Source organism: Schistocerca gregaria, chromosome 1, assembly GCF_023897955.1.
Source record: "Schistocerca gregaria isolate iqSchGreg1 chromosome 1, iqSchGreg1.2, whole genome shotgun sequence".
Lineage (NCBI taxonomy): Eukaryota > Metazoa > Arthropoda > Insecta > Orthoptera > Acrididae > Schistocerca > Schistocerca gregaria.
This window is the reverse complement of record NC_064920.1, coordinates 218,782,736-218,794,803: the sequence shown is the minus strand read 5'-3', so window position 1 is coordinate 218,794,803 and position 12,068 is coordinate 218,782,736. Positions and strand designations below refer to the sequence as shown.

General features: G+C 40.4%; 1 protein-coding gene across 7 annotated transcripts in view; it reads right to left on the bottom strand.

Moving 5' to 3' along the window:
* Positions 1-12,068, bottom strand: part of LOC126337435 (tubulin polyglutamylase TTLL5) — a 268,881-nt gene that overhangs the window by 79,978 nt on the left and 176,835 nt on the right. For all 7 annotated transcript variants that reach the window (XM_050001468.1, XM_050001470.1, XM_050001472.1 and 4 more), the window contains one exon: positions 2,177-2,283. In XM_050001468.1, coding sequence (XP_049857425.1) covers positions 2,177-2,283 — 107 coding nt within the window. The remainder of the gene's footprint in view (positions 1-2,176; positions 2,284-12,068) is intronic.

Below are 12,068 nucleotides of genomic sequence, written 5' to 3'. Positions count from 1 at the left end.
GTCAAAGACTCTCATTGTTTGGAAAGATATTAATACACCTAGGAGTTGTCAGTTGCCAGTTCGGATATGCAGTGCGGTTAGCTCGGAGAGTCAGTTGTTGAGTCTGTGAAGTCTGTCAGTTCTGTTTGTAAATAAACGTCTGTAATGAAGAATTACTTGTTGTCGTCAATATGAACTCAAGACCTTTTGCACGAAGCAGACACCTCCTAATGCAACGTTTTAATTTGGTTGAGGAAGCTGGGATCGCTATAAGTGCAAACAAATTGAAGTGGAACGTTTTAATTTGGTGTTGAGGAGCTGAAATGTTATAATTTGGTGTTGAGGAGCTGAAATGTTATAATTTGGTGTTGAGGAGCTGAAATGTTATAATTTGGTGTTGAGGAGCTGAAATGTTATAATTTGGTGTTGAGGAGCTGAAATGTTATAATTTGGTGGAGGAGCTGAAATGTTATAATTTGGTGGAGGAGCTGGGATGTTATAACCTGCACGGCGCAAAACACGCATACGACCATCATTGGCACCAAGGCAGAAGCGACTCTCATCGCTGAAGACGACACGTCTCCATTCGTCCCTCCATTTACGCCTGTCGCGACACCACTGGAGGCGGGCTGCACGATGTTGGGGCACGAGCGGAAGACGGCCTAACGGTGTGCGGGACCGTAGCCCAGCTTCATGGAGACGGTTGCGAATGGTCCTCGCCGATACCCCAGGAGCAACAGTGTCCCTAATTTGCTGGGAAGTGGCGGTGCGGTCCCCTACGGCACTGTGTAGAATCCTACGGTCTTGGTGTGCATCCGTGCGCCGCTGCGGTCCGGTCCCAGGTCGACGGGAACGTGCACCTTCCGCCGACCACTGGCGACAACATCGCTGTACTGTGGACACCTCACGCCCCACGTGTTGAGCAATTCGGCGGTACGTCCACCCGGCCTCCCGTATGCCCACTATACGCACTCGCTCAAAGTCCGTCAACTGCACATACGGTTCACGTCCACGCTGTCGCGGCATGCTACCAGTGTTAAAGACTGCGATGGAGCTCCGTATGCCACGGCAAACTGGCTGACACTTACGGCGGCGGTGCACAAATGCTGCGCAGCTAGCGCCATTCGACGGCCAACACCGCAGTTCCTGGTGTGTCCGCTGTGCCGTGCGTGTGATCATTGCTTGTACAGCCCTCTCCCAGTGTCTGGAGCAAGTATGGTGGGTCTGACACACCGGTGTCAATGTGTTCTTTTTTCCATTTCCAGGAGTGTACTATCAAATGGAGAGCCATCTGTGAAACAACATATGTCATGTACCAGCTATAATGTAAACACTGTTTGGTTTTTCACATTGGCAGCACTACTACCCAGTTATCACAGGGTGAATGGGCACAGGCAGAGGGTGTATCCTGGCAACACAAAGTATCCTGTTACAGAACATGCTCTACAATATGGCAGTCACGACCTCAGTGCCTGTTTCACCACAGGTGTCATCTGGATTCTTCCTGCAGACACCAGATTCTCCTAACTCCACAAATGAAAACTGGCACTACAACACGTCCTCAGTTCTGGCCACCCAACTAGCCTTAATTAATTGTTAACTATTACTTTCTTCACATCCTGTAAGTTTCCTGTATCTCATTTTCTGACCTGTGTATTTTTCCCCATTCCCCATTTCACCACATACAATGCACTTAGCTTTCTGCTCTTATTAACTCATGTGTGATGTTTTCTCACTAATCTCTGTCTTGCATATTACTCTATCTTCCACCTTTAAGCACTCATGTTTTCATATGTCGTCCGGTGCAGTCCCCAACTATCAGTCTTCCCTTCTCATCTCATCAGATAGGTTTCCCCTGACCCGTGGTTCCGGGTGACTTTTCCCAATTTTCCACATTTCCTAGACCTCCCACGTCCTTATCCTTCACCCCTCTTCTTTCTCATTCTGCTGGGAGGAGCAGCCACTGGCTCCAAAAGCCTGCAAATTTCATTATCTTTCCATATGTGTTCTTCTTCCGCCTCTTGGTGAGAAGGTTTTTTTATCTATCCATTTGCATTATAGATTAATCACAGAATTAAATACTATAAAGATGTGAAATGTAAGAGACTTCACTACAGGTAACATTACAAAAGTTAAGAAGCAAACATACAAAATTTTCTATGCTCATCAACAGATACTCATGAAAATCCACTTTTACCTTGGGAAATGATTAACTCGTTGATACGCTGTCAAATCTTTCAGAACATGTGGTTTTGGATGCACACCTGTCCATAATAAATTGAAATCTGGAATACTGTTGTGAACCTGTAAATTATTTGAAAAATGAAATAAACTCATCTTTCTTAAAAATGCAACTAATTCACACTTATTTAATGTGTTAAGTACATTCAGAAGCCAATGTCTGGGTTCTCCTGTTTTCACGAAATTGTGCTGATGAAATCCTTTAAGGTTTCATCACACTTTTCAAACTATAAAAAATTTCCAGGAGTATAATAATTAAAAGTAGTACACAGGCTCTGTAAAGATATGTTCAAAACTTAGCTACAAATTGTCACTGCACTTACTTATCAGATATTCACGTAAAAGACAGAAAATGCTAATTATGGGGAGAGGAAAAAAAGAAAAAAAGGTGGGGAGGACAGACAGCTGTGTTCATAGCCACAATACAAAATATACACTAAACTTACATCTAACAAGAAAGTATTACGAGAAGTTTAGATTGCTATTCACCATAAAGTGGAGATAATGAGTCGCAGACAGGCACAACAAAAAGACTGTCAAATAATGCCAGAGACAGTGGTCATGTGTTCATCAAAACCTTACTTGTCTGCAATTTTTTTGTGCTTATCTACAACTCAGTATCTCTGAGTTGATGAGTAGTAATCTAAGCCTTTCATAACATTGTCATTATTCCATCCTTGATTTTCCATTGTTTGACTTGACAAGAAAGAATTAACATAAAATTCAAGGAACAAAATTATACAATAAACTGTCTAAGGAGCTTAGAGAGATTATTAAAACAGATTTAAAATGGCACTTAAAAAGCACCAGTTTAGTAGTACAGTCTCCATAGTGAAAGATTACTTTGTGTTATATGAGCAACAAGTGGACAATATAACACCTCTGGCATTTCACAAACTTTTAAATCAGCTATAATACTTGTTTTCTTTCTTTCCTCTGATAAATTATAAACAAATGCTCTGCAAGAGACAACGGTAACATCTTATTATCTTTCTGAATTCGACCTCACACACACTATGGGAAGATACTGACTCAGTTCACCAGGTAGAGAAACAGAGAAGCTGCAGCACACAAAATGGAGACGCGACATCACCGTGGTGCTTATGTCAGTTTATAGCATGTGAAGTGATGGTTGTTAAAAAACAGATTAACAAGTTAGCACGTTATGTCTTTGCAATAATGTATGATGTCTGCTCCAAAAATTCCCAAACATCCATAAATGGTGTGGTGGAGCAAAATGCTGTTGGCATCCCGGCACACACGTGTTTAACATGTAACTGTCAGAAGTTTCATTGTTATATGTATGTCTGTCTGTTACTGTTCAGTACTGTATTGAGTAGAATGTTGTGACTGACAGTTAGCAAATTTCGAGATGGCAGAATTAGAGGATCAACATGTCTGCTCTAAATTTTGTGTGAAACTCAAGAAGACCTTTACAGACACACACCAAATGATGCAGGAAGCCTATGGTGATGAGTGCTTCAGCCATACTCCGTGTTACGAATGGTTCACATTGTTTAAAAATGGCCAGACAGAAGTTAATGATGACCCTCATTCAGGATACCCTTCAACGTCTATCTTCAAACGCCCATGTCAGAAACATCCACAAAACTGTGCGTTCCAATCGAAGACTAACTGTCCGAGAGACTGCAGAGGAATCTAACAGTTGGATTATGTCCTGAAATCCTGACACAGCATCTTGGAATGTATTGAGTTGCAACCTAAGTTAGTTCCACAACTCACGAGTAAGACCAGAGAGTCCTTCGCCTCACAAATCTGTGACAAGCTTTTGGATTGCACAAATGATAACACCATGGTCCTTAAGAGAATCATAACTCTGATGCGATGTGGGTCTACAGTTATTATGTTAAGACCAAGGTTCAGTCTTCACAATGGGTGTGGAAATTCCTCCAAGACCAAAAAATGTTCGTTAGGTCAGGTCAACTGTCAAAGTCATTTCTTTGACTTTGAAGGATTAGTTAGTCATGAATTTGTGCCACAAGGACAAACTGTAAACCGATGGTACTATCAGGACGTGTTACGATGCCTGCAAGAAAATGTGAATGAAATGGTCTGAAATGAGGTGAGGTAATTAATGGCTCTTGCATCATAATAACACACCCATACATTCATTCCCTGCTGGTGCATGACTACTCCCCAAAGAATGAAATCACTGTGCTGAATTATCCTCCATACTCTCCATACCTGGCTCCTGTGTACTTTTTATTTCCAAAGTTTAAAAACCCATTGAAAGGATGAAGATTTGCAATGACAGATGAGATAAAAGAAATTTTGCAGACAGTGCTTTGCGCAATCCAGGGAGAGGCGTACTGAGACTATTTCCAGAAGTGGATTGACATTGGGAGTGGTGTATCAATTGGGGAGGAGAGTATTTCGAAGGATACCAAGCACAGTTAATTTAATGGTAAGTGTTAAAAAATTTTGTGGACAAAATTCCAGAACTTTTTGAACAGACCTTGTACAAACAAAACAGCATTGTACACTAGGGATAAACCAAGCTAGGCTGTGCTGGTTGTAGCAGATTGGCATTGTACTTGACAGGCTCTAATATCCTATCAGCCATCCTGGCTTAGGTTTTCTTGTTTCTCTGAATTACTTCAAGCAAATGCAGAAATGGTTCTTACTTTAGGGCCACAGTCACCTGCAGATTCAGCTTTGCCAAACTAGACCACTAAGTATGCAAATGACTGACTACACAGAATACAATATTAGGTGGAAAAATATCAATGATAAGATTTGTTGATGATACTGCTATCATCAGTGGAAGTGCAGAAGAATGGGTACATTTACTGAAGAGTAGAGAAGGGAACAGAATATGGGCCGTGAGAAAAACCAAAGAAAGATGAAACTGACAAGGATACTGGAAATGTGACTAGCAATAAAATTAACACCAAAATTGGGGACTGTGAAGTAGACGAAGTGTTCGAATTCTGCTTCTTTGGAAGCAATATGGCACAACATACTAAGCAAATACAACACAAAAAGCAGACAAGCATGGGCAAAGAGGGCATTCCTGGACAGAAAATTTTGCTTAATTTGAGGAAGAAATTTCTGAAAGTGTACATTTGGAGCACAACATTGCATGGAAGTGGATCATGGACTGTTTAGGATTTCAAGAAGAGAGACTAAGTCTGAGATGATGTGCTACTTAAGGGTGCTGAAAATTAAGTGGCGTGATAAGAAATAAAGGGAGTTCTCTGCACAATTGGTGAGGATAGAAATTATGGAAAACATCAAGAAAAAGGTACAATACGATAGGACATGTGTTAAGACTTTAGGGAATAACTTCCATTGTACTAGAAGGCACTGTGCAAGAATAATGAGACAAAGATATCCAACAAATAATTGATGACATTAGGTCTCTACTGCTACCACCACCACCACCACCACCACCACCACCACCACCACCAGTAGTAGTAGTAGTAGTAGTAGTATAAGACAAACTTGAGAGGTTCATATTTTGTAAGCTTAATTTGCATTCTGATTCCATATTTATCTTAAACATGTGATATAACAATATAAACCTACATATACAGGGTGAGCACAAAGTCTTGCCCTGATTATAAAAAATTTATAACAGAATAACCATTTGACATAGTAAGTTACATTTAATGCCATTAAATAGGTTAGTATTACTAGTTATTGTGACCAACAGATGGCACTAGTGCTCCACAACACCGACAGAGTCTGTTAGGTCATGCTAGTTGCTGGCGAAATGGCATCTAAGCAGGAGAAAGCGCAATGTGTGCTTTGGTTTCACAAAATGAAATCGCTCATCACTATTCAGCATCAATTTTGGGCTTCTTATGGATGCAGCCCTCCTGCTGTTAAATCACTAAAGCGAAGGTATGCAAAGTTTAACGAAACAGGCAGTGTTGTTGATCGTCCTCAAAGTGGTAGGCCTCATGTGATGCAACTGTTACTGTGTTCAGCAATCATTTCAATCGAGTCTGTTTAAATCAACTCATCAAGCAACATGTGAACTTCAAATACTGCAGGCAAGTGTGGTGAAGATTCTTCATGAAAGGCTTATATTACATGCTGACAAAGTGCAAATTGTGCATGCCTTGCAACCAAATGGTTTGCTGACACATGCTGAATTTGCAACTGAGATTCTCAACAGGATTGATGGTGCTAACAATTACTTAAACTACGTATGTTTTACCAATTAATCCACATTTAACTTCAGTGGGGTTGTAAATACGCATAATGTCCTTATGTGGGGGTTCAGAGTCTCCACATGCTACTGTACAGTTACAGCGAGACAGCAAAAAAGTGAATGTTTGGTGCAGCTTCATGCATAACAAGGTTTTTGGACCATTTTTCTTTGCGGAAAAGTCCATTACCACTAACATTTACTTAGATGTTTTGCAACAGATCATTGCCCCACAATTAGAAGAATATCAGCCATGGATACTTTTCCAGCAAGACGGAATATATCCAGGGAAATGGCATGGACATGTAGGTTCAGTTGTATGGCTACTGTGTTCACCTGACCTAAATTCCATGGATTTCTTCCTGTGGGGACACCTGAAGAAGCTTTGAGCATCTGTTGTTCTGCGGACAACATACTGCGTTGTGAAGGTCATGCAGCCATTAATATGGACATTACTATTGTCACTGGTTGCTAATGTGCAACACCTGAGCATTCAAATTAAATATAGTATAAATGACAAGTAGATTTGTTATTGTACTATGCTATCATGTATAGCATCTCAAAATTGATATGGTTTTTGTAGTTATTCTGTCCTATGACAGGTCATTTGTTTTGACTGTATTTCTTATTTGTCTAACAATGTATTTGTTACATTCAGCATTAAAAATCTGGGATACACGTGACCTAAGAAACAGTGTATATTACAGAATGAAATGTCAGAATGAAATCAGCAAAAACAAAAAATTCGCCCCAACCCATGATCGAACCCACGACCTCCTACATGCTAACCCAAAACTATATCCACTGCACCTACTGCACAGCACAACTAACATGTGCTTACAGAGGTAGTTACCATACATGTGGTTGCAGTGTTGACAGATTTCCACTCTTTAATGTCATTTTTCTGCCAGATGTACTCACCAGACCAAATTCTGAGAGACCTTTTATCACTGGCATGTGAGGAGTTACTCTGTGAAGCCCAAGTGTGCGAATTTCGCTTCACCCAGTATATGTGCCTTACGCTACCTAACTTGTACACCGCTATACCAATAATGAATTTCCAGCATTCCATTATTATTCTAATAAAAATTATAGATGTATTAAATGTCTACAGAGCTTCTCAAATGCCTTTATTGCTAAGAAAACTCACAAATAACAGCTGGACACAGATACCACAGTTCATACACTGATAGTGGAAACTTTATGATACTGTGTGTGTGTGTGTGTGGGGGGGGGGGGGGGGGTGTCATAAAGATGACAATATTCTTTAACTGTAACACATTATACAGTACTCGTATAGGCATACAAATGTTTTGCACGTGCAGTCGTAAAGTAAACATTAGTACACTTGTGTTCTTCATAAAACTGAGTCATTTCTAATATCATTCTATGGAGTGGAACACAGAATGTTAGATCCTTTACCCAGGTAGGTAGTTAAAAAAATTTATGAAGGGAAATGGATATGTTGACATTGGATACAGCCATTTTAACTTCTGAATTTTATTGCTTGGAAGTTCTGTAAACTATGCATAATTCAGGTGAAACGAATACAGTACAAGGTAGAAGAAGACAAATGGGAAGCTTTGAGAGATGAAATAGTGAAGGCAGCAGACGATCAAATAGTTAAATGACTAGGCACAGTAGAACTCCGTGGGTATCACAGTGAACATTGCATTTAATTGATAAAAGATTAAAATTTAAAAATGCAACAAATGAAGCAGACAAAAGGGAATCCAAATGACTAGAAAGAGAGATTGACAGGAAGTGGAAAATGGCTTAGCTGGCATGTCTAGAGAACTAGTGTAATCATTATAAGCATGTATAATTAGGGGCAATACAGACACCACCTACAATAAAGTTAAGGAGGCCTGCTGGGTAAAACAGAAGGCACTCTGTGAATGTGAAGAGCACAGATGAGAAAGCAGTACCATTCACAGAAGGGGAAGGAGGAAGGAATGTGTATAGGGGCTCTACAACGGAAGTGGACTTCTAGGCAAAATTATAGAAAGAGGAGCGGAACTATTTGAAGATGGAATGGGAGATATGATACTGAAAGAGGAATTTGACAAAGCACTGAAGGAACTAAGCCAAAGCAAGGTCAGCTAGAATACACAACATTTTCTCAGAACTACTGATATCCTTGGGAGAGCCAGCCTCCTCAAATTACTGTAACAGATGTATAAGGTGCACGGATGGGATAGGGGAAATACCCACATATTTCAATATGGCTGAAAGAATTCCAATTCAACAGGAAGCAGGTGCTGACAGGTATGAATATTACCAAACTATCTATTTAGTAAGTCTTAGTTGCAAAATCCCTACACAAATTATTTACAGAAGAATGGAAAAAAACTAGTAAATGAAATGCTGGATCATTTGAGACAATACCAATATTATGACCTATCTCAGAATAGCATTTGTGGACTTACAGAAAGCTTTTGACAATGTTAACTGGAGTACACTCTTTGAAATTATGATGACAACAGGGGTGAAAGACAAGGAGCGAAAGGTTACACAAAACATCCACAGAAACTAGAATACTGTTTTAAGAGACTACAGACATGAAATAGGAACAATGAATGAGAAGGGAGTGAGACAGGGTTGCAGCCTATCCACAACATTCAATCTGTACACTGAGCAAGCAGTACAGGAAGACAAAGGAAAAATTGATAAGTAAATGGAGAAGAAATATAAACTAAGGTTTGCATATGGCATAATCCTGTCAGAACAAATTACTCTGAGGTGCTGTTGAACAGAATGGGCAGTGTCTTGAAAGGAGGATATAAGAGGAAGTAACAAGAGCAAAATGAGGATAATGACATGTAGACGAATTAAATCAGGCAATAGAATAAATTTTCTCTCTACAGCAGAGTGTGCGCTGATATGAAACTTCCTGGCAGATTAAAACTGTGTGCCAGACGGAGACACGAACTCGGGACCTTTGCCTTTTGCGGGCAAGTGCCCTACCAACTGAGCTACCCAAGCACGACTCACAGCTTTAATTCCGCCAGTACTTCGTCTCCTACCTTCCAAACTTCACAAAAGCTCTCCAGCGAATCTTGCAGAACTAGCACTCCTGGAAGAAACACTTACAGCGCACACTCCCCTGTAGAGTGAAAATTTCATTCTAGAAACACACCCCTGGCTGTGGTTAAGCCATGTCTCCACAATATCCTTTCACCCAGTGAGTCGTGCTTGGGTAGTTCAGTTGGTAGAGCACTTGCCCACAAAAGGCAAAGATCCCGAGTTCGAGTATCGGTCCGGCACACAGTTTTAATCTGCCAGGAAGTTTTAACTCAGGCAATGCTGAGGGAATTAGATTAGGAAATGAGACATTAAAAGTAGTAGGTGAGATTTGCTATTTGGGCAGTAAAATAACTGATTGTGGCCAAAGTAGAGAGGACTAACAACAGCTAGAAAAACCATTTCTGAGGAAGAGAAATTTGCAAACAATGAAAATAAATTTAAGTATAAGAAGTCTTTTCTGAAGGTTTTTATCTTGAACACTTGTCTATGGTAGTGACGTATAGACAATAAACAGTTCAGACAAGAAGAGAAAGGAGGCTTTTGAAATGTGGTGTTATAGAAGAAATCTGAAGATTAGATGGGTAGATGGCATAACTAATGAGGTAGTACAGAATAGAATATGGTAGAAGAGAAATTCATGGTGTAATTTGAATAGAGGAAGGGGATCAATTGATAGGACACATTCTGAGACACGGAGAAATTGTCAATTTAGCATTGAAGGGAAGTGTGGGAGGTAAAAATTAGAGAGAGAGAGAGAGAGAGAGGGAGAGAGAGAGAGAGAGAGAGAGAGAGAGAGAGAGAGAGAGAGAGAGAATTATTGTAACCAGGTTCAAATACATGCCAGTTGCCTTAGTTATTTGGAAGTGAAGAGGCTTGCAAAGGATAGAGTAGCATGAAGAGTTCCATCACCCGAGTCTCTGCATGGCATCATTGCATTTAGTGACAAGCATCAAAAAGGTTTAATGGGATTGATTCTAGCAGCAGCAGTAGCAGCAGCAGCAGGAGGAGACAGAAGAATGTCATTTTCTGAGAATATTTTTCTCAAGTGAAACAATGGTCTAAGATTAAAACTGCTTAACATTAGCAGTTACACAGATTACAGGACTGTGGCACCTTCTTCATGTCACCCAAAAACTAATAGGAATTATTCCAACTGACTGAAGTGTCACATGCTAATAAATACTTCATTAAAGAATTAACATTTGTAGGTGACAGTGTTCCTACCTTTACTAGGCTACTTGAAGGACTGTTTCTAAGGCTTTCACTATTTGAAAATATGGATTGGTGGAATGGTTTATGACGATAAGCAGTCCCGTTTCAAAACTGGAACTGTACTAGATCCTCAGTCTGGTTACACCAAGCTCCAGTTCAAAATGTACTGATAAAGTAAGTATTATAGGCCTACATCTGGGCTATTACCTTTTTGACATAAAGTAGAAGTTATTAATATGGTGATAGTTTACAGTAATACACCCATCATTGAGAGGCAACATATTGCCCTTACAGAATTTAAGCAAGTCAAGTTTCAGAGGAACATATTTCATGGAACTTTAGTTCTCCCCTGATTAAAGTATACTATTCTTTGGGGATCTGAGTGGAAAGAAGGAGCATGTGTCACAACAGGATCTACTAAGTGTTTCGCTGCAGGAGGCTGCATCCAGTAACACTTTCCCTTTTGGCTATATTACAGTCTCCGTCAACAGATAAGAAGTTAAATGCTGATTCCCTTAAATATGAGCTGGTTGTTTCTATTTGTGATGCTGTGCTTTGAAGATGGGGTCCTACTGTATAATTTACCTAAGAGGGAGAAAGATGTTAAAATCTATAGCTCAAACAGCAATGATGAATTCCTAAAAATAGAGTGTTTGTGGAACACAAGTGAGAAGTTCTCCCTTTATTCAAGACCATCTAGTGACTTATTGACAAGATTAAGGTAAGATTAAACATGGCACGTTACAATGATGTGCGAAAACATTACGACCCCGTGCTTAATTGGAACAAAACACAACCACAATTTTGCATGGTGTGGATTCAAACAGTCCTTGACAGCTAGTCAGAGGTATGTGGCAGCAGATGTGCATGCGCAGGGCACGCAATTCACAAATTACAGAGCAATGGTTTGTGGGTGTAGAGCTGATGCCCAATAATGTCACACATGTATTTCATTGGGTAAAGACTAGGCGAGTTCTGGTGGCCAAAATATCAATCTATGAGTTCACTACCACGCTCCTCAACCACTGTAGCACATTATGGGCTTCTGACACTTATCTATCGTAAGCTAAGGTGCCATTGCCATCCAGGAAGACATCAAGGATGAACATATGCAGGTGGTCTGCAACATTCACATGATCCATAGCTGTCACGGTGCCTTCGATTACTAATACAGGTCCCATGGAAGCCCAGATGAATGTCCCACATACTAATCTAATGCCCCCACCAGTCTGTGTCTGTGGTGCAGTGCCTGTTTCGAGCAAGTGTTTGCCTGGATGATGGCACATCCAGACACGAATATTGTTCTGGTGTAATAAGGAATCCGATTCATCCAACCTGCGGGGTTACCAGCACATTTCGGCCGGCATTTCCAAGGCACTACCTAGCCAAAGATGCCGTCATCTCATCCTGACGCAGCTAGACCATAGCTGCT